Here is a 23,022-nt window from a genome sequence, read left to right on the forward strand (position 1 = left end):
CACTCTTCATTGTCTGTTTGAATCTGAATAAATAAAACATTATCTACATTTAATATTAATGACATGAGGTAGAAGGATGATACAGGTGATGATGATGGTGATGATGATGATGATGGTGATGATGATGAAGAGTGTGTCAGTCTTCTTACCAACCTGCATCTGAATCATTGTCTGATATGTAAATGAAGGCGGTTTTAATCACTGAACAACGTGAATGAAAGCAAATATGTACTTTAGGATCCCGGAAGTGGGGTTAGTTTGGATCCTGCTTGGTTTGTGTTACGTTTATGTGCCGTCGGATTTATTAAACCTCTTGAGCAGACAGACAAACATAAAATTTTGAACGCAAATACGTTGTGTAACATGATTATAGGGTCACTCTTACAGAAGCAGTAACATTATATTATGTAACAAAACATTATATTTTAAAAACGTGTTTTTAGCCTAATAAACCTCATTATTATACAATTTTGTGTTTTTTTTTGTTTGTGTGTTTGTTTTTTGTTTTTAATTCTTTTTAATTTGCCAGATTTATTTAATTTAATTGTCGTATTAAATTGTTTGAATTTACGTTTTCCCCATGTTAAGCACTTTGTAGCTTTGCTTTGAAAGGTTCTACATAAATAATGATTATTATTAACCTATATATAATTATAATGTATAGTTTAGTTAATTTACAGTTTATATGTTATTATTGTTGTTTTAATGATTCTGTGTAAACCTGCAGGATCGTTTGTGTTTTCTTTTCTTCTTTTTATTGTTTGTTTTATGTATTTTTTTGTGATTTTGTTTTTCTTTTGTGAGTTTGTTGTGGTGTCCAAGGTAAAAAAAATATATATTATAACCTAATGGAAATTAAATTATACATTCTTTGTCTCACGGTTGCTCGTTTTCTTTAAATAAACTCAACCCTGTAGTGAGAGTTACAACATTAAGAATCAGCAGCGGCTTATTCTGACACGCATTAGCTTGAAGCTGCAGTTTCCGAGGCGGTCCTGAAGGCAGCAGAGCGCAGTGGTGGATGAGGAGATTATCCTCCTTTACGGCGACTCAGTGTTAACGCGGATCCAGACCGGCCAGGAGGTGGTTTGTGACACAAAATGGGAAACGCAGACACTAAACTTCACTTCAGGAAAGCGGTGATTCAACTCACAACCAAAACACAGGTCGGTTTTTCACAATAAAACACCTGCAGAGGCACAGACACGGCGGTGGAGCGCGTCGGTTGCGCGTTTGTGGGTTTTAAATACAGCCTGTGGAGATAAAGTTAAGAGTGCCAGATGGTAGCCTGAACTGCAGCCCAGATGACACAAAGTGGACAGAAAAAACCAGGATAACACCGCAGTCAGTTTATATTTCTGTTTCCAGACAGAACTCAAACATATCCTCTGAAATATTTCTATTTTCTTCTGTTTGTGTTCACTTTAAAGAGGCTGGGAACTCTCATATCGGCCTTTTGGATCGTTTGAGTCCTTCCTAATGTATGTTTATTTAGTGCAATGATCCTTAAATAACAAGAACATGTAACATGTGACCTGAAAACATGTTGAATTTAATTAATGAGCTCCTCTAGCAGGTGCATTTAAGGTGGAACTGCCCACATACGGTTGTTATCTATAGTCTCTTTCATTGTATGTGAGTTATGGCTGCAACATTTAGCCCTTTATTATTTATTATCTATCCACAGACTATTAACCACAACTATTCTGGTAAAAGATTAATCACTGAGTCATTTTTTAAGCAAAAATACTAAACATTTAATATTTTTCTGTGACAATAAACCTGAATATCTCTTTATTTTTGCCACAAAATGTTTAAAAATGAGCATTTTTCCCAATTGTTTTGATATTTTAAGTGATAATTGCTACAAAAATAAAGATCTTGGAGGAACTTTGTGTCTACAACTCTGCTTGGAAACGTCCTTAAGGTCGCTCCAATGAAACAGTCTGAATAGTCTGGCTGCAGCTAACGATTATCAGCATTATCCACTGATCTGCTGATTCTTGATCAATCGATTAGTCGACTAATCGTTTAAGAATTTGAGAGTCAAATATTAAAATCTTCTATTAAATGTTTCTGACTAAAACATGAAAAGGTTTAAAGATACTAAAATAAACATTTTAGTGCAGCAACAAACTACTTTTAATGTTTTATTATCAATCTGACATCTGATTTTCTTCTATATTGATTGATTATTTTGTCTTAAAGGGCCAGTGTGTACGATTTAGTGCCATCTAGTGGTTAAATTGCAGATTGCCGCCATTTGAATACAGCGGATAATGTACATGTATATCTACAGCCAGTGTTTGGTTTCTCCATTCTGGGCTACCGTAGAAACACGGCGGTTCACCAGAGAGTAATGTGACGTTGTTTGTCCCCTCCTGTAGCCCGTAGAGGCCACAGACAATGCGTTCTGGGATCAGTTCTGGGCCGACTCCTCCACCACCGTGCAGGACGTCTTCGCTCTGGTGCCGGCGGCCGAGATCCGAGCTGTCAGAGAGGAATCTCCGTCCAACCTGGCAACCCTCTGCTACAAGGTAACGCACTGTAAACAACAGATACGTTCATCTAACTAATCAATAACTGATTACAAAACACCTGGTAAAAAAGTTATTAATCAGGAAGGTTTCTGTAACTTATAAAACTAAGATTCAAATAATTTAATATTGATTATTTCACAGATATCGAGTCCCGATCTTTTTGATTTGTCCGCAGTGCACACTTAAAGTAAACTTACTAAAATCAATCCAAAACATGCATTAAGAAACAAAATGTCCGCATGGAAGCTGTTCCTTTCTGGGGTTTCGGTATCAGTGCCGATCAATGTATTTTTTAACCGATCGGTATAGGCAATGTTGAGCTTTATTGATTACAAAGCGTTCGTTATTTTATACTTTACTGTGTAAAAAACCCATCAAATATACTTAAAGTACCAAAAGTAAAAGTACTCCTTATATATATAAAAAACTTCCCTCTCACCCTCTTGGGGTGGTATCTGTGTGTCATCCTCAAGCTCGGGTCCTCTACCAGAGGCCTGGGAGTTTGAGGGTTCTGCGCAGTATCTTAGCTGTTCCTGGGACTGCGCTCTTCTGGACTGAGGCTTCTGATGTTGTTCCTGGGATCTGTTGGAGCCACTCCCCCAGTTTGGGGGTCACTGCCCCGAGTGCTCCTACTACCACGGGGATTACGCTCGCCTTGACCTTCCACATCTGCTCCAGCTGTTCTTTCAACCCTTGGTACTTTTCAACCTTTTTGTGTTCCTTCTTTCTGATGTTGGCGTCTGCTGGTATGGCCACATCTATCACCACCGCCTTCTTCTGCTCCTTGTCTACCACCACTATGTCCGGTTGGTTGGCCAGGACCTGTTTGTCAGTCTGGAAGCTGAAGTCCCACAGCACCTTGGCCCTGTTGTTCTCAGCCAACTTCTGTGGTGCAGCCCATTGGGATTTGGGTACTTCTATTCCATACTGGGTACAGATGTTCCTGAACACTATTCCAGCCACTTGGTGGTGTCTCTCCATGTACGCTGACCCGGCTAGCATCTTACACCCTGCTACTATGTGCTGGACTGTCTCAAGGGCATCTTTGCATAGTCTGCACCTTGGGTTAGTCCTACTCTTGTAGATCTTGGCCTCTATGGCTCTTGTACCTAGGGCCTGTTCTTGTGCTGCCATGATCAGTGCCTCTGTGCTGTCTCTGAGTCCAGCCTTTTCCAGCCATTGGTAGGTCTTCTCGATATCAGCCACTTCTTCAATTTGGCGGTGGTACGTGCCATGTAGGGGCTTGTCCCTCCAGGTTGTCTGCTCCTCTTCCTCCGCACTCTTATTGGGTTTCTGTTGCCTGAGACATTCACTTAGCAGTTCATCCTTTGTGGCCATTTTTCTGATGTACTCTTGGATTTTTGATGTTTCATCCTGGATAGTGGCCTTGATGCTCACTAGTCCTCGGCCTCCCTCTTTCCGCTTAGTATACAGTCTCAGGGTGCTGGATTTGGGGTGAAACCCTCTGTGCATGGTGAGGAGCTTTCTTGTCTTGATATCTGTGGCTTTTATCTCCTCCTTTGGCCAGCTTATGATCCCAGCAGGGTATCTGATGACTGGTAGTGCGTACATGTTGATGGCTTGGATCTTGTTCCTGCCATTCAGCTGACTTTTCAGGACCTGCCTTACTCTCTGGAGGTATTTGGTTGTGGTTGACTACCTTGCAGCTTCCTCATGGTTTCCATTAGCTTGTGGGATACCAAGGTACTTGTAGCTGTTTTGGATATCACCTATGTTGCCCTCTGGCAGGTCAACCCCTTCAGATCTGATCATCTTGCCTCTCTTTGAGACCATCCGGCCGCACTTGTCCAATCCGAATGACATCCCTATGTCGTTGCTGTAGATCCTGGTGGTGTGGATCAGTGAGTCGATTTCTCGCTCATTCCTGGCGTACAGCTTGATGTCATCCAGGAATAAGCGAGAAATCGACTCACTATATATATATATAAATATATATATATATATATATATATATATATATAAATATCAGTGGATATGTAGGAAGAACCCTTTTTATTTTTATATTAAGATTATAAACTCTTTATAGTTAATAAAGCTTGAATCACTATAAATTACAATCAATAAAAAACACATTTTGTCCCTTGATCCAACTTACAAAAAGATTTTATTTGCTTCAACTGCTGAATTCCTTTTAACTCTCAGCAAAGATGGAAAATACTATTAAATAGTTTATTTAAACCAGTATTAATTATTACTTTTATTGATTAATTTATCAATTAGGACTCATACATTTGATCATTTGATACTTTGGTGCTCGTGGTTTCTGTAAAATGAACTGATTGAACTGTGGAGAATCTAACGATATATTTGTGTAGGTGATCCGGTGGATTTTAAGAGGTTTTATTAATCCAGATAATCTCTATAAAATCCAGACCAGGCCTCTAATTCAGACCCTTATTGAGCCACACCAGGCTAGTAAAGGAGATCTGCTTCTATTAGCCACTCCAGGACCCCTGTTGGGCCCCGGACCCCAGTTTGAAAACCACTAATATAATAACCTGCAAAGTAACTAAAGCAATATTAACTAAATCAAATAAATCTGAAATGTAATGGAGTATAAAGTAGCATCAAAGACATTCAAGTACCTTTTTAAATAGTTAATTTAAATACAGTACTCGAGTAGAAGTAATTAGTTACTTTCCACCACTGACGTTGGTCCATCCTGGTTACAGTCGGAGTCGAAGGAATGCTGCTGTTTGTTGTTCCCACACTTTAACTGTTACACACACCAGTGTCTGCAAAGGTCAAAGGTCACTCAAGTAGAACAATAAGGAGACAGTTTGAAGAGATCCTACTTTTATTTTGACAAGGAACAGATTTTTAGTCGAGATAAAATAACTTTTAAATACCAGAAAATGTGACACTGAGCAGCAAATATCAGGTCAGAATCATATTTTCTTTGTCAGATTGTTGATCTAAAGATATAATATGTAACATTTCTGCCTTAAAATGTCTATAAACAGCAGGAAATCATAACCTGGGAGCTTTAGCCTCAGTCTGTTATATTATATGCTGTTTTATGAGCTTTATTTGTTTCCCTCAGGCGGTGGAGAGGTTGGTCCAGGGCGCCGACTCTGGCTGCCCCTCAGAGAAAGAGCGTCAGATCATCCTCAACTGCACCCGCCTGCTCACCCGCATCCTCCCCTACATCTTCGAGGACGCCGACTGGAGGGGCTTCTTCTGGTCCACCGTCCCCGGAGCCGGCAGAGCGGGGGTACGACACAAAATCTGTTACAGGAAGTGTTTCTGTATTCACTCAACCATTAATGCTTTCACATTGAAGAAGGTGAAATCTGACGCTGTTCTCCACAACAGTCAGTGTGTGTGTGTGTGTGTGTGTGTGTGTGTTTGTGTGTGTGTGTGTGTGTGTGTGTGGGAGGGGGCAGTAACAGGGAAGGAATGCATTGAGGAAGCAATAATCTCTTTTCTACAAGTTAGACTACAAACCAACCTGTGTGTGTGTGTGTGTGTGTGTGTGTGTTTTACTGTAAGACCTTAAAGCCTCTCTTCAATCTTTCTTCTCCAGTATTATATAATTACTGTTTTAATTCTTTAATTGACAGGAAGTTTAATAACAGGAACTGGAGTGTGAAAATTGCAGTTAATGACATTAAATACAGAAACATAGTTAACAGCCTTCAGCAAAAAAAACAAAAATAAATCTTCTATTTTTTATATTTCTACTGACCAGTTCACCTAAATCACCAAAAAACTCAAATCTTTCCACAAATAGGTATAAAATAGTGAAAATAATTTTATTTAAAAAAAACCCTTTTTGACTTGTGTTCTAAAATCAAACTTCCTGCAGTTACTGAGTTCACTGTTTGAGTTCATTGTTCAGTTTTTAATATAATATGAAATATACATAAAATATGTCACTGAGTCAGTTTAATAAATGATAGAAAAGAGGTCCCTTTAGTGAGGAAGGTTGGGAACCGGTGGCCTACAGTACCATGTGTTGTGTTGGGAACATCAGACGGAGGAACTGAACCTGTTTAATCTGTCAGCAGCCTTTTAGCTCTCAGACATCAGACGATTTCACAGTTCTAATAATCAGTTAGACGTGATGCTGCTGCCTGATTCAGGATCTGTAAGATGAGACTGCTGCTGTCCAGAACCAACCCCCCTCTCCTCCTTCCTCCTCCTCCACCTCCTCCTCCTCCTGACGGCAGCTGGTTCTCTGGTTACCTGGTCGCCACAGTCCAAACACTGCCCATATTGTACCTCCCCCCCGCTCCTGGCTCGTCGATTGAATTAAGGAGGGATTGAATGTCCCTTAATTAAAGTGTGGGACTGAGGTAAAGTGCAGCGCTGCTGAGCTGGAACACGCTAACGGGTTGTTTTGTGGTTCTGCAGGAAAATACTGTAATACTGAAAAAACTACAACTATATTGTACTGTATTAGATTTTTATTGTATACAGTGTGCACTAAACTACAGGGTATCGATACTATTAGGGCTGCTAATAATGGAGGTTATGATGCAATAACTTAAAATTAAATTAAAATAAATCCCAATATATCGCCATGTTTATAATATTGCAATAATTATAAACATGGTTACTGTACGGTTGGTGCTTTTGGTTTGCATTTTTTTTTTACCATAACTTTGTAGGTGTTCATGTTATTCTGTCCACCCATTGTACTTTACTTAAATATGAAAATTTTCTCTTTAACTACCTGAAAGCATAAAAAAATCTGTTTAGTAGCTGTTCTGGAGCTTTCGAGCATATCGCACGATGAGTGCTCGGAAAACTTGAGCACTTGAGCATCTACGTTTCCATGGCAACTGGGCAAACTCAAGCTGCAGATGAAGAAGATCCTGTGATATAATCAAAAGCTCCAGAACAGCTACTGAATGGACCTTTTGCCGAGATGTTTTCACCGCACAGAACAACCGAACTCTTGAAGGACGCCTCCTTAACTCGTCTTCTTCATCCTCCAGCGTCTGGACGAAGACGACGGCGAGGCAGAAGAGCGTCCGCTGGCTGAATCGCTGCTGCTGGCCATCGCCGACCTGCTCTTCTGTCCACATTTCACTGCTCAGAGCCACAAGAAGAACAGCTCGGTGAGTCCCGCTGTACACTGTGGCCTCATTATCCCGCTGTGCAGCTGCAGACAAACACCTGCCAATGTTCAGTATTTCATTAAGGAGACCCACTAAAGCGCGGCCTCGGGCTCTTTCACTAACTGGGAATGGCATTTCTGCAGCACATCTGGTGTTCCTTAAAGGCATATTCAACATTCAACATTCATTTTATTTGGTTTTTATTCTGAGAAGAGGTGAGAAGATCGATAACGCAGCCTAGCTTAGCATAGAGACTGGAAACAGTTAGCCCAGCTCCAAGAAGTGGTCAGGAACTGTGTAGGAGAAACAACTCACAAAAAAACGCACAAAAACCCTTTCTGGAGCCAGAATTTGGTTTGTCTTTGGGTAGTCAGCCAGGCTACCTGTTCCCACCTGCCTCCAGTGTTTATGCTAAGCTAGGCTAACCATAACCAGACTCCAGCTCTGTATTACACACAGACACGAGGTTTATATGTAATAATTTAACTCCAACAAAAAAGAAAATAAGTATTCCCTAATGTTTTGAGCTAGTCACATATGCAGCTTCCTTCAACTTAGTGTTTCCTTTGTTTTTCAACTTATTTAACTTCTGCGCTGCTCGTATAAAAGAAGTCCATGTTGTTCAGCCCGGTGGCTGTGCCACTTAGCGCGCTTATCTCCTTCACATAACCTTCTCGGGCAGTAGCTCGAGTTAATGAGTTACTCCACATGAGACAGGGAGCGGGAGGAGTGGCCATGTTTGTCAACTGGGCTGAGGAGAACTGGGTGGACGCTTCTTACACCGCGCTGAGCAAACACCTGTGGTACCGGAGAGCGCCCAGCAGGTCCTTCACCCCTCCACGATCAGATCTTTCCTCCCAGCCGCCCCGAGGAAACGTTAAAGTCAGCGGAGCGGGGGTGAAACTGTGCGGCAGAAGGTGGAAAATGACCAGCGGCTGCCGTCTGTTCCCACCTGCCCCCTGTGACCTGTGATGCATTCGTGTGCACACAGAAACACAGTAGTGGAAGTTTCTGAGCATCATGAAGAGATTGGATTTGAGCTTCCACTTCCCTGTGAGGATGTGGAGGTCAAAAGGTGTTAAAGGGTCAGTTCACACAAATTACCAACAGAACACACTGTGACCAAATAATGCAGATATTTGGCTCAGAATTGTTGTTTTTTTGAAATTTATAAAGCACACAGCATTGAAAATTCCCAATAGTCACACTGTAAACAGTTCATAGGGACTATTTCTGCGGTAGTAGTCCCAACAGGGGTGGAGCCCCATGTACCAAGGCTGAGTCCTTGCTGCAGTGGCCCAGGGTTTGACTCCAACCTGTGGCCCTTTGCTGCGTCTAACCCCCTCTCTTGTCAGTCTTATCATATCTAATAAATACAAAAAGCCCCAAAATATAAATATATATTTAAAAAGGAAAGTAGTCCCAATAAAAGCAGCAAGGCCAGTGGATTATCCAGAGTAAGACACATTGAGATTACATGTTTTAAATCTAGTATCACAGTGCTGTGAGCAGCAAAAACCTTATTTAATTAATCTCTAATGTGGAGGCAGAAACCTCAGAGACGGATATTAGTATATTTCTTTTAAACTGAATTGTTTTTTAAGAAGTTTAGAAGAAGATGTTGAGGTTACGAGTGTTAAAGCCCCTCAACATCTTTAGTATTTCTCTTTAATATTAAACATTTCTGACTAAATAAGCAAGAATCCAAGTTCAACTTCAGGGGAACTATTTATTTATACCAAACTCAGAGGATGTGCTTCATCCCGTCTGTGTGGGTGTGATTCTGTCACATTTGATGGCTGACATCATAAAGCAAACAACGCAACAACTGTCATCACATTTTGGTTAAACTCTGATTGGTTAACGAGAATTCCTGACGTCACCTTTTTTTCCAACTAAAAGGTGCTGCTTTTGTGCATGTTGGCTCACTGGAAAAGGCTCTGCTACACTAAATGGAACTGAACCTGTATCATTGGTAACACCTGGGTTTACCCTAAATGGCTGCCGTGAAAAAGGTCAATGTGTCGTGTGATAAAGAAAGGGACAAGAGCAACATAATCTGTTAAATAAAATCACATTTATTGTGAAACATTTTTGCTTTTTCCTTATAAAATAGTTCTAAAATCGTCCAAGTGGAAGAGTTTGAGACTCTTTTGTAAAACGTGATGCAACCTGAAGACGTTTCTTTCCAGGAAGTGAAAAAAACGAAATTCCTGTGGCATGCTGCTTCCTGGGTTTGGTTGTACAGCAGTGAATGTTTGAGTGGCGTGGCACGGTGCCCTTTGCTGTCAGTTTACTTATGAAGAACAATGGCGGCACCTTGTCCGATCTATTCATAAAGCTGTAGTTATCTGTGCCGAGGTGTCGCACTCAGACCTTGTCAGTTTAGTCCACTTGTTGAATCACATGGTGGAAGTAGGTGTGAACACAGCCCTGCTGTTTGTTTAGACCTTTAACTGTGTAATAATGCTCTGAATGAATGTGGCAGTATGAGCTGTAACCAAAGTGTCAAATATCACCGTCTGTAGACTATCAGGACCCAGTTCAGCTCATAATAATTTAATTAGTTTGTTTTAGTTTCACATTTGTGTAATTTACCTTCAATAAAATGCATCAGGTGCTTTAACTAAAAGCACTTTCAAGGCTAATTTCACCTTTTATTTTTAATTAGCTACGACTGACTGTTTTTATAATTGATCCCCCCCCAACCCATTGGTCAGGGAAATTATGAAGGTCTTTTTTTTATTGTTGTCGTCTCTGCTGCAGGATACAGCCGAGGACATTCGCTCCATCGACAGCTGTGAGTACATCTGGGAGGCCGGGGTGGGCTTCGCTCAGTCACCTCCTCTAAACTACATCCACGACCTCAACAGGTGAGAACTGTGGAGAACTGTGAAAATTTAACAATTATTAAATCAGGCTGAAACAAGTTATTTTATACTTTTTCTTTTTAACTAGTTGCCTGTTTGACATATCAGCTATGAGAGTTAACCCATAACCCATCCTTGGAGCAAAACAATCCCTAATGTCCCTGAACATGATACCTCTAGGAATTAATTGTTCCTGGAGTCATTAGGTTTCATTTCTGTTATTGAAATCAATTCAACATGTTGTGTTGCTCTGGTAAAGAGGTATAAATTAAAGCTAGACACACAGAAATCAACTTATAAGTAAGAAAGAAAACTTTCCTGAAGTGGTTTTAGAAACAGTTTATTTTATCCTGTGTGTGTGTTTCTGTTTGTTCAGGACGGAGCTGCTGAAGTTGCTCCTCACCTGTTTCTCCGAAGCCATGTACCTTCCTCCGTCCTCTGAAAGAAAAAACCTCAACCCCTGGGTCTCCTTCTTCTGCTCCACAGAAAACAGGTAACACACACACACACACACACACACACACACACACACACACACACACACACACACACACACACAGGAACAGTACAGGGACGTCTGTATTGGTAATGTATTGATCCTAAAATCATCTTTGTGTGTCAATTACTGGTTATGATGCTTCAATGAACTATTAATGTTCTAAGAATCGACTCTTCACCCCTATGATGTAAATCTTTGTTGTTTCCCCTTATTATTGTGTATTATTTATAAGTTATGAGGCTGTTGTTTTTGTTATTCTGTGATTTGCATTTTGTGATTTCAATAATATTTCGATTAATTGTGCAGCCCTAGGTGTGTTACTGTTCCTTAATGAGCTCTCATATTCTACATTTTTACATTTCTGATGACATTTGATAGTAAAATCATCAAAGAGAAAAGCTATATGTATGTACAGTATATAAATAGATATAACATCACCCTCTGCGTTGCATTAACCTACACTGTGGGACATAAACCGCCCCCTCTGAAGAGCCCACTCCTCTGAACACATGGAAAACTCTGATAACCTGGCATGTGTGACCCCCTCACTGCTGATATACAGTGCTAACTGACCTCCGCCCGTCTCTCACCGCTTCACCCAGACACGCCCTGCCCCTGTTCACCTCCCTGCTCAATGTGGTGTGCGCCTACGACCCCGTCGGGTACGGCGTCCCCTACAACCACCTGTTGTTCTCCGACCACCGGGAGCAGCTGGTGGAGCAGGCGGTCCAGATCCTTATCGTCACCCTGGAACATGAGGCGGGGTCCGCCGCCAGAGCCGCCCTCCAGGCCCTGGACGACTCTGCATCCCCCTCAGCTGAGGAGGAACCGGAAGTATGATGATCCAATGAGCTGTTATTATAATAAAAACACTGATTCTGATTCAGAATTTAAAATCATTGTCTTTTTTCTTTTCAGCCAGCCGGACCTGATAACCTCTTCGTGAATTATCTCTCCAGGATTCACAGAGAAGAGGTACTGTGAAATATGGCTCAGCGTTCAGCACTGAATGTGTTGATACTGATGGACGTGAAAGTGTACGTTTGTTTTTGTCAGGACTTGAGCTTCATCCTGAAAGGTCTGGCACGCCTGCTCAACAACCCTCTGGTCCAGACTTACCTGCCTCGATCCACCAAGAAGATCCAGTTTCAACAGGAGCTGCTGATCCTCTTCTGGAAGTTCTGTGACTTCAACAAGGTGCGGAGCCCGATTTTCTACAAATGGTCTTGAATTGTAAACATTTAACGTTTCATTTAGCACCATCATCAGGTCAAAACTTGAATTTGGCTTCCTTGAGGGACTGACTGTTGCAGCTGATACAGAAACGAACAGATATAAAAATATCTCCACTAATATAAGATGAATTTCCATGAAAGTCATAATTGGGACACTCAAATAAAATGTTGGACTTTAAATATAATGCATTAAATAGTAAATATGGAGTTGTTTCTGACACAACCGCTTATAACGTCGTCCTTTATGTGAGTAAAATGGAAGAAATGAGTTTAAACTTTTGACTCTGTGTGTTTTAGAAATTCTTGTTCTTTGTGCTGAAGAGCAGCGATGTGTTGGACATGCTGGTTCCCATCCTCTTCAACCTCAACGACGCCAGAGCAGATCAGTGTGAGTCATTCAAACATTAAATATAACACTGTTTGTGCATACTGAGATAAGTGTCAACTTGCATTGATCATTATTTAACAACCCATGCTCTGACTGATCCATCTTTTTGTTTGTGTGCGTCTGCAGCTCGTGTCGGCCTCATGCACATCGGCGTGTTCATCCTCCTGCTGTTAAGCGGAGAAAGAAACTTTGGTGTTCGCCTGAACAAGCCGTACACTCTCCGTGTCCCGATGGACATTCCTGTTTTCACAGGGACTCACGCGGACCTGCTCGTTGTGGTAAGAGGTCAGGAGGTGAAACAGGACTGATCTGATACAACCACATTTACAGTATAAATGCTAAATGCTAACGTGTATGCATGGTAACGTGTCAAAGACAGTAAACATTACAACTGTATGACAGTTGACTTGCTAATAATTATTAGACATTTAGCACTTAGCTTTGGAAACAGTGTGTAACATACTATTATTAATGTGTATTAATGTGCGAACATGCTAACAAGTTTTAATCTGTGACTGTGCTAGAATATGACGTAAGCACAGTCATATGCTAAACATCAACATATTCGCATCCAGTAGCTGTTTTGGCCATTTTGCGGTAAAAAAAAAGAGTAAATTTTGGTGGAAATTATTTCCCATTTAAAGTATTTTGTGGAGTTTTTCCTTATCTGAGAATGGAGGATGTCTAATGTCATCTTATTTTATATTCTTTCATTTAAAAAAACTAAAAATGTGAAGAATTCTGATGTTCTGTGAATTCATTAATAACACTAAATATTACCTTCACTTTTTCATGTTTAGATCTTCCACAAAATCATCACCAGTGGACACCAGCGCCTCCAGCCTCTGTTCGACTGCCTGCTCACCATCATAGTGAACAGTGAGTATCACTGATCAACTGTTGCCATCTAGTGGCAAAACAGGAGAACTGCATTGCATATTTAAACCCTCCGTTTCTGCTCTGCCACAGTTTCACCTTATCTTAAAAGCCTGTCCATGGTGGCGGCCAACAAGCTGCTCCACCTCCTGGAGGCCTTCTCCACACCCTGGTTCCTCTTCTCCTTGCCCCAGAACCACCACCTGGTCTTCTTCCTGCTGGAGGTCTTCAACAACATCATCCAATATCAGTTTGATGGTGAGAACATAGATGTGTGTGGACAGAACTGGACGCCGTTATGATACCAACCTCTACCAAACTACTGAATCTCTCCCTCGCAGGTAACTGCAACCTCGTGTACGCCATCATCCGAAAGCGGAACGTTTTCCACCAGTTGGCCAACCTGACGTCTGACACGGCGTCTATTCAGAAGGCGCTACAGAAGAAGAAGAAGTCTGGGATTTCCAGGACCAGCTCTGTAGAGACCATGTCCATGGAGGGATCCAGACCTGCTGTACCTGCTGAGCCCGGCACACTCAAAGCCAGCTTGGAGGCCACTCCAGGTACAAAAGATCACTACATAGACAGAATGTTTCATGATTCTTATCCAAGAACTATGACTGGTATTTTACTGCTTTTCATTCATAAATATCCAGTTAAAGTTATATTCAATTAAAGCAATCCATCAGAAGTCTTGTGACTACTAAATACTCATCTCCTATAGATGGCACTATTAAGAGGCATTGGTTTTCAACATAATTGACTACACTACACTGCTAAAATAAGTTTGTTATTTATGGATGGATTTTGTTTTTAGATGTCCTCAGGTGTTGGATAACTTTTGTAAACAACCAGCAGCTGCTGCTTTGAAAACGTCAATGAGTTTAAATTAATTTTTTATTAATCTGGTCAATTTGTGTCGTATGCAACCTCTGCAGTTTCAGACTCTCTCTTTAAGTTGTGTATCTGATCTGCTGCTGATGTTCTGATTCTGAAGCTGACAAATGAATGTGCAGTATTGTTTTTTGGGTGGTGTGTGTGCCTTTTAACACTATTTTTTTCTTGCAATTTAAAAAAACAGAAACTATTCTCTTGCGTCCTATAGGAATTGACAAGATAACAGAGAAGTCCCGGGTGAGTGAGGATGGTACCTTGGTCACCGTGCCACATTTAGACCCTCCACAGACGGCCGCTGACAGCAGTGCTGGAGCTGGAGCCAGCGACACGGAGTCCAACTCAGAGAGAGACCACGAGGTACCCTTCACAGCAGTGGTTCCCTCACTCTGTCTCTGGTTTTTCCTCCTGCAGTTAAAGTGACTTTGTCCTGTTGTCAGGTCTACCACACAGAATCCGAAGCAACGAGGAGTCGGTTGTCGAGTGTGTCGTCGTCGGCAGCCTGGAGCGCCAACTCAGACTGGGTCAGTACAAGTCTTATCTACTGTTATGTTGCTATATTTTGGTCTTTCTGGTGGTTTTAGTGATGGAGTTATGTGTCCTACTCTCTCTCGTGCTACCTGGTTGTCTCAGGTGTCGTCATGGAAGGCAAAGCTTCCTCTACAGACCATCATGCGGCTGTTACAAGTACTCGTCCCTCAGGTGGAGAAGATTTGCATCGACAAGTAAGAAATTACACAATTTTTAAACCCAGAAGCAAATGGATTATTTTGGGGCTGTAACTTTTCTTTTTCTTGCATTTTGTGTTCATGCTTTGCATCTTCAGTCATGGTGATACTAACAACAGTTATTATTCTGTTTATATTAACCCTTTGAAGAAACAGTCCTCCAGTGCCTCCACTGGTATTTGTTCTTATTGTGACGTAATTATTAATATAATATATAACTCAATAATCAATAATAATTGAAAAAAATATTGAAAATGAGTCACAAATACAACAAAAGTACAAAAATGTACATTTTTTTCGTCAAATTTTATTAAATAAAAACAAGAAACATAGTGATTCAAAAGATTTCCAAATGTAGAAACATTTTTTTGTTTTTGCACAATGCTTTGTGGTTTCTGTTCTTTTATACTCCTCTCCATACACTGATTACTGTTGTACTGAAGACTTTCCCATTGTGCTGAAAGAGAATTAAACATGGTCTGCTAAAGTATATAATAATAATAATAATAATAATAATAATAATAATAATAATAATAATAATAATAAGGAAAACTACCCTCGAAAACAACCATCATTTTCTTAGGCACCACTGGCCCCTCCTGGTGGCCCTAAGGTCTGTTATATGATATATGTTCTTCACCAGTTAGCTGCTAACGTATCCTCACTGTGTTTGGTGTTGGGCTGGTGTTGTAACAATAAAACTGTGAGCTGAACGACGCTAAATGCTTCGTACGGCTCAGAGAAACTACAAAGTTTCACCCTACAAGTGACCGCAGTCATGTGATCCACTGATAATGTAGAGATGTTGATTAGTTCAGCTTTAATCGCTCTGATTAATCGTTGTTGTCGTCGTCCTCAGGGGTTTGACAGACGAGTCAGAAATCCTGAAGTTCCTCCAGCACGGCACGCTCGTCGGCCTCCTGCCCGTCCCTCATCCCATCCTCATCAGGAAGTACCAGGCGAACGCCGGCACTGCCATGTGGTTCCGCACATACATGTGGGGAGTCATCTACTTACGGTAAACACATACCGAACCGGTCTATTTTAAGTTCTGGAAATCAAGAGTTTTAACAGTGACTTCCTTTCTGTCGCCGTAGAAACTTGGATCCTCCAATCTGGTACGACACGGACATACGGCTCTTTGAGATCCAGAGGATTTAGAGCAGCTGTTGAAGATTCACGTTCCTCACTCCTGAACTGGGATCAGAGGAACGTTTCACATCTTGTCGGAGTTTATCTGAAGAAAACAACCTTCTGTCTTCATCTCTGCCAACTTCCAGGGTTCAGACTAAAGTGAAAGAGCTGTATTGTGCAGGAGAGGAAATGCCAAATGGCCATTCAATCTGACAGTAGATTCATTTATTGAATATTAATTTATTCACTTTATGCCAAAAATACAACAAGTGGTTTAAGTGACGAAGGGAAGTTTTGCTTTCCGTTCGTCTTTTAAACTCCTCGCCAAATCATGAAATAACCTGCCAGCGTAGGTAAGACTGTTTGTATCGAAGCCTTTCACATTGTGCTGAACGGAAACCAAACGAGGTCTGAACAGGGACTGAAACTGTGCTGCAAAGTGCTTCAAGGTGTAAATACGATGTGTTATATCCACAATTAAAAACTGATCAGACTGGTTTGAGCTCAGAGGTTTAACTTATTTCACGTGAAGCATTTTCCTGGAAACACACTATGTACGGCCAAAGGTATGTGGACCAAACCACACCCGCACCGATCGTAGCTGAACGTTCGATAGCTCAGTGCTGCGAGGTAGGCTCAGGGATACGGTTGGAGGGTGTATTTCGGTAGAAAGAAAATACTTCCTACATGGAAGTGTTCACAACAAGGTCTGTGGATTATCTTTGAGGAATCGGGTCTTGACTTCTGGAAGAAGATATTGCTGTTCAAATATATATTTTTTGGCCAAAACGGCCTAAAAGGATAAATGGAACTACAGGTAACAGGCTAAATGAGTGTTTTTGATTTTGGGCTGACCTTTGCCTTTTAAACCGTGCCAACCTTTTTCTTTAGGAGACCCCCTTTCCGACATATTTTATGTTTCATATTGTATTTAATGTATAAAAGGAACAACTGATAAACTACAGTGAACACAAACTATGAACACAATAACTGCAGGAAGATTTTTTCCTGTGAATATTGATCAGAGATAAGTTTTACTGATAATTTTTATACAATGTCCGATAGGGTTTTTATACAGAATCTCATTTATGTATTTTTTCATTATCATACAGACTTAATTGGCTTATTTTTTGGACAAATTCAGTGTTTTCTCTGCATTGTTCTATTAGCTCTTTGGTTGTTTGTACCTTTCTAATAATGAAGGCTCTGTCACTATAGCAGTGTTCACGTCTTCAAAGTTTAGTTCTTAAATAATCTAAACTTTAAAAATAACATTTACATTTAGTTTTCTTCACAGAAATATATTATTATATAATATTCCGAGATATATATACCCTAAGTGTGGGGTAGGAACCACTGCTTTAAGTTGTTTGAGTTTACTTTAAGGGTTATAGGTTAATTGATTATGGATCATTAATAGCTTTATGGGATGTTTATTTGCTGGTGACTGGGTTTGGAATTATTCACCACCTAAAGACCTGAAAACACCTTTTTTTTGGCTTTTGTTCTAAATCTGTCTAATCTGTGGAGTTCTCAACCATTACCTCACAGGACTGGCTTTGTGCTTTGTGCACTGGGGCGTTGTCATGTTGAGCAAACACAAACTGTTGGCACACACTTACTAGGAACACTTTTCAAATATGCTGCACCTTTTTTTACTATGAGCCGCAAACCAAAAGTCCACACAATACAGAAACCAAATAATTTATCAATGTTGTTTTATCTCCGTCAACCGTCAGTGTGCGTCATGCAGAGATGAGCAGCTCCATTAACGCTCCCACAGAGTGCATCCGGTAGAAAACGCTGAGCGGCTGACCCAGGTTCACCAGGACGAACCACACGGAGAAGCCGAAGAACTGTTTCCCGAGGCCGTTCTCAAACTGTGGGTGGACTCCGAACGCTGGGATGACCCACAGCTGCAAGAGGAGGGAACAAACATACCTTACAAATGCAGGAACAACAAAGGGACGTTTATTTCTTTTTAAATCAGCCAGTTAAACACACGTTACCATGACATTAGAGAGGATGAGGAAAGCACAGATTTCTTTAATTGCTCTTGTGGTCCAGGGTTTTTTCTCATCATGCTCTTGCACAGCAGCTGGCGTCTTCCCCTCCAGCAGTGAGATATCCGTCTTCCTCTCCTCTTGTTCTGGCACAGCAGCCTTTTTCTTAAGCTGTGGGACAGTTTATCATTCAAATAAAACCCTTTTAATGGCCGACCTGTTCAAGAAACACTCACTGAGATACAGGTAGAGCGCGTTTACCTTGAAAATGCTGCTCCGCTGCTTCTCTTTCTTCTTGGCGAGCAGATTCGGGTGCCTGTGGAGGCCCTCAATGATGAAGATGTTCTGCAGGATGAGCTCCAGCAGGCTGAGGAGGGAGTAGGAGAGGTCCAGTTCCCCCAGAGGCCCATTGGTCCCCACAGCAAGGGCCGCCACCAGGGAGAAGTAGGACAGGGCGAGCTGGCCCAGAGCCGCTGCCACCAGGAGGATCACATCCAGGCTGCGAGTGGGGTTGTGCCCCCCTTCATTCGCCCTCCTCTCCAGCCGGTAGACCAGCATCCCGACCAGCGAGCACAGAGACATGACGGGCATGATGGCTAAGTGGTAGCCGTAAAATATGAGGAAGGCGGTGAAGCGGAGCTCTGGCCGGCTCACCCAAACCTGGTAGAGAATGAAGACGGTCACTCCGGCTAGGAGGACCAGGGCACCAAACACCAGGCCATATATGATCCCGCCATGGTAGACGATTTGAAGGGTCAGCTTCTGAGTGGCGTGCTGGTGACCCGGGCTCATCCTGCGACCCACATTCTTCCACATCACGTAGATCATGCAGCCGGCCATCAGGTAGTACTCCATGTTGAAGGGATAAAGGATTTCGAAGCCTTTCCTGAAGGTGAGGCAGGCTGCGCTCGCAGAGCACTGGCAGAAAGTCGAATTGGAGATTTCTGGACGACAACAACATGATGCATTATGTTGCCTAATAAGGTCTAATAATGTAATAACACACACATTATGCCTGAACCATTTCCCAAAGCATACGACGTTCATGCTTGTGCCTGTGGAGGCTCTGAAATCTGATTATCCTTCTCTCTTCCTCTCGAAAAGCTTGGGTAACAGGAGTGCTGCCGATGCACATTTCACCGATATGTGTAATGAATCATGACAAGATGAATAAAAAGCCTCCTGGACCCATACCCCTAACCCAACAGGAAGTCAGCCATTTTTTGAGATTTGCAATGGTTGTATTTTAACAAAATCCTCCTGGAGAATTGATTCGACTCCAAATTTACTCAGTGCAATCTGAAGACCATCACGATTATAAGTTGTGGTCTTTGTGACTCTGAGTCGAAGGGCATGTCTGTGGCGTTTCGTCGAGTTTCAACGCTTCACCATGAAACAGGAAGTTCTCATTACTTCAGTGTACTACTGCTTCAATTACATATCGCGTTCATGCTGTTATATATTAAATACAGGTGTTATTACATTGTGAAGTGACATTTTGTCGAGTTATTACATAATGTGTTGTTCCAATACTTAAGTAAATATATACGATACAACCCAGGGGTGTGTGGTTTGGCCTAATGGAGCTTCCCTTCATGAACTACCTGAGACGTCGGCTTCTGTTGAGATTGCGTTGCTGAAATTGAGCTTGTCTTCTTTCTCCAACTCGATCTCTTCGTGGATGGTGTCCTCAGTCACTGCGTTCAGCCACAGCAGCAGGTCGGCAGAGAGGATCAACATCAGTCCGGACCTGCATGCAAATGTCAACAAGTACAGAAAAAACACACCTGAAGATACACATGACAATCATCCTTTATTAGGTATGAAATATATTCATAAAAAGTCAATGACGTGTGTAGAGTGATGCACCTGGTGATTATCTTGTGTCTGTGAACGCAGTCTTTAGAGTGAGCCCACAGTAAATACGTCTGCCGAAGAAAGATAAGCAGTTATTCAGTAAGGAAACTTATGAAGAATAACAGAGAGTCCTGAGAACAAAGCAGGAAGATTTTGAGTTTCCATTTATTCATATGTTTTTTTTTTTATTAATAATGCAATCTTTAATGCTGCAGACAAAACACTGAAATGAAGTGTGGAGGAGACATGCAAATAATAAGCTAAAGGTAATTTTTTGCATTTTTGGTTTGCATTCATTTGAGAACATAAGTGATTTGATATCTTATGAACTTTAAATATAACTCATAGTTTTAATAATTTAAGGTTTATTTAAGAGGTCTGTCCTTCATCTTGCACGTTTTTTATTGAAATCTGAGGCGGATTTAGGTTCATCAGGTCACATGATGACACCTGAGCCAATCCCGTTCACTGATGAAGACCATAGGATGCAGGTGAAAGCTGATAAATGGACCTTTTAAGTTAAGATTACATTGTGACACAGAGTTTAGTTTAAGAGCTGATTGGAGGTTTAGATCAGCACTGGGATTGTTGCAGTAACAAACTAGACACACTATAAATAAACTATTAATATACAAATATACAAAAAGTTTAGCATTCATTTTTAATTTCTGCTTTATAACTGTGCAACCAGTCAGGTTTAAATGGTTGCTGTTATATTAATAAAGATTTAATGATATGATAACACAAGTTATAGAGGCTGTTTTGCACAGATATGAACACAGGTGTGTCTTCCGATTGTGGAGTGCCCTTTGGTGCCACTGATAGATTATTGGAATTATTAATGGATGTTTGTTAGTGATCAGATAAAAACACTGTTTAATGGAATTCTGCATCTTCACTTTTGCTCTTTTATAAATGTGCTTTTTCTTTTTGTGAGACTATTTAAAGAAGTAACACGTTCCCTTATATGTAAATGCAAATTTGAATTCATAAGCAAACAAATGCTGCTCAACTCAATAAACACTGTAAAACTCAGATATCATATTTCTGTTTCTGTTTCCTCCTGGCCCTCACTTTAAAAGCTTTGTCCACTTAGAACTAATCAGTAACAACCTTTTAAGAATGAATCTATTAAAGGCTGTAACTTCACACGGTTTGAGTTTAAATGGTCCTTAACATCTTTCTTTCTCCTGGGTTTTACTGTTTTAAAGAGCACAGTCTACCTGCTGTATTTCTGTTCTGAGATAACTTCTGTTGAATTACCTGCAGCGTGAGAAAAGGAGCCTCGATGAAGGGAGAGATCACTTCAGCAGTAGACTTACACTCACTCATGCTGATCAAATAGCCGGTCCTGCAGATGGACAGCAGCAGACTGAACGCAGCAAAGAGCATGAGGACCACTGCACCGGAGCCGGAGAGAGAGAGGAAGCACGTCATTACCCCACAGACCAGCAGATATTATCTCACATATTACACTCATGATGCTCGTACAGGAGCTTACAGGTGACTGTGATTCCTCCGGCGTGGTGGTCCTGATGTGGACAGATGCCGGGCTGTTTCCTGGCCCACAGCAGGTACCACAGCATCCAAACCAAACTGAACCCCATCAGCAGCAGCATGAACACCTGGGGCTCCTGGTGCCTGAGGCCCTTGGGGTTGAAAGCCTCTCCAGCCACCAGGGCAGCTCCCAGGAGGATCACGTTCAGACCCAGCAGACCAGAGATCAGACGCCTCCCACTGGGAACCCAAACCACCACGGGATCCAGCTCCTGCTCATGAATCTGATGGTCTGAGCTCTTCACTGGGTCGTCTCCGGAGGGATTTCCAGGTGTCCCCGAGTGGGAATCCAGCTCTGTGGCTCCAGGATCTGGATTCATATTCAGCTTCTTTTTTTACTTTGTGCCTAGAAAGACTCTTTAGTTCCTTTCAGGGATTTTCTGAAAACTGAAATCCTGCTGCTCTACATGTGAAGGCATGAGTCTGAAAGCTGCCACTGATCCTAGACCCACCTTACAACACTGGTGCAGGTGTGGCCACATTAATAACGACACACCTTCGTAGGAAAAGCCGAAGGTGTCAGGTTTACCTTTCACACTGACCTTTTTCCCCCGTTCTGCCTCATGAACAATGTGTTTCTTCGTGGCACCAAATGCCCCAGCGCAGAGTCTCTGTCAGTCTCCAGCCCAGTTGGTCTCAACGTCAGTGGGGTTATTTTACTTTGAAAGAGTTTATCAGCCGGGCTCTGTGCCACGTCGTGTCACTGTTTGCGTACAGTCGACACCAGGAACTGATTTATAAATGCAACCTTATCACTGCTGTAGCAGCTAATGACTGATACTGATAAACCTGGGTTTCAGGCTTGAAATTAAAGTATCAGACAGGTGGTTTCTGCATGTTTGAGCCCATTACAAAAAAAAACAGCACAGATTTGCCTGACTTCCATTCATTTCTGTTAAAATTAGAAGACAGTTGTGTTCATGGTGCTGGAACTGAGCATGCTCCAAAACAATAGCAATAAAAAGATCCATGACCCCTAGTGGGGGTCCTGACCCCAGGTTGGCAACCACTGTCCTAAAAGGAGTCTCATGGGCATTTTTATAATATAACTAATCTTTCTACATGTGTCCGTTTACACCATCTGCCCGTATAGTGTGTCAGTTATTAAATGCTACCACAGATTAAATGCTGGTTATTTATGAATAAATGCCTTTTAAATGAATGTGTGACACTCAGGAGGAGGAGCATCTGTCCATTGTACTGTAACAGGGCAGGAAACTGAAGATCCGTCACACTCTGTGTGCACATACCTGGCCAATAAAGTATTATTCTACCTCAGCCCCAGCCTGTTCACCCTGCTGGAAGAAACTGCCCAAAGACCAGACTACAGCTTCCTCCTGCAGGCTGCGAGGCT

At 41.6% G+C, this 23,022-nt stretch overlaps 2 protein-coding genes across 3 annotated transcripts; one reads left to right on the top strand and one right to left on the bottom strand.

Moving 5' to 3' along the window:
- Positions 1–1,036: 1,036 nt before the first annotated feature.
- On the top strand, positions 1,037–16,748 carry hid1b (HID1 domain containing b). 2 transcript variants are annotated; one of them, XM_051417497.1, is made up of 19 exons: positions 1,037–1,166; positions 2,388–2,537; positions 5,605–5,775; positions 7,505–7,627; positions 10,394–10,500; positions 10,874–10,990; positions 11,599–11,830; positions 11,915–11,971; positions 12,053–12,193; positions 12,529–12,619; positions 12,746–12,897; positions 13,420–13,498; positions 13,589–13,753; positions 13,837–14,058; positions 14,601–14,749; positions 14,830–14,913; positions 15,023–15,114; positions 15,977–16,135; positions 16,215–16,748. In XM_051417497.1, the coding sequence occupies exons 1-19, from the start codon at positions 1,101–1,103 to the stop codon at positions 16,276–16,278; spliced, it is 2,421 nt and encodes an 806-aa protein (XP_051273457.1). In that variant the 5' UTR covers positions 1,037–1,100; the 3' UTR covers positions 16,279–16,748. The 2 variants fall into 2 exon arrangements, with proteins under 2 accessions (XP_051273457.1, XP_051273458.1); XM_051417498.1 differs by lacking the exon at positions 7,505–7,627.
- Positions 16,749–17,890: 1,142 nt separating this feature from the next.
- On the bottom strand, positions 17,891–22,310 carry LOC127373231 (proton channel OTOP3-like). The gene is made up of 7 exons (XM_051417502.1): positions 21,613–22,310; positions 21,375–21,511; positions 20,124–20,182; positions 19,859–20,004; positions 18,516–19,198; positions 18,261–18,425; positions 17,891–18,167 (listed from the first exon to the last, which is right to left on the bottom strand). The coding sequence occupies exons 1-7, from the start codon at positions 21,986–21,988 to the stop codon at positions 17,997–17,999; spliced, it is 1,737 nt and encodes a 578-aa protein (XP_051273462.1). The 5' UTR covers positions 21,989–22,310; the 3' UTR covers positions 17,891–17,996.
- Between the last annotated feature and the right edge of the window lie 712 nt (positions 22,311–23,022).

This window comes from Dicentrarchus labrax, unplaced genomic scaffold, assembly GCF_905237075.1.
Source record: "Dicentrarchus labrax unplaced genomic scaffold, dlabrax2021, whole genome shotgun sequence".
In the NCBI taxonomy this organism is placed as follows: domain Eukaryota; kingdom Metazoa; phylum Chordata; class Actinopteri; family Moronidae; genus Dicentrarchus; species Dicentrarchus labrax.

Bases quoted from the DNA above. Each gene is read 5' to 3' on its own strand.
- hid1b (XM_051417497.1), top strand. From the start codon at position 1,101: ATGGGAAACGCAGACACTAAACTTCACTTCAGGAAAGCGGTGATTCAA. The intron at 11,831-11,914 runs GTATGATGATCC...TTTTCTTTTCAG, and splicing joins CAGCTGAGGAGGAACCGGAA to CCAGCCGGACCTGATAACCT. The intron at 13,499-13,588 runs GTGAGTATCACT...GCTCTGCCACAG, and splicing joins GCTCACCATCATAGTGAACA to TTTCACCTTATCTTAAAAGC.
- LOC127373231 (XM_051417502.1), bottom strand. From the start codon at position 21,988: ATGAATCCAGATCCTGGAGCCACAGAGCTGGATTCCCACTCGGGGACA. The intron at 21,512-21,612 runs GTAAGCTCCTGT...GCTCCGGTGCAG, and splicing joins CGGAGGAATCACAGTCACCT to TGGTCCTCATGCTCTTTGCT. The intron at 20,005-20,123 runs GTGCATCACTCT...ATTTGCATGCAG, and splicing joins AGACACAAGATAATCACCAG to GTCCGGACTGATGTTGATCC.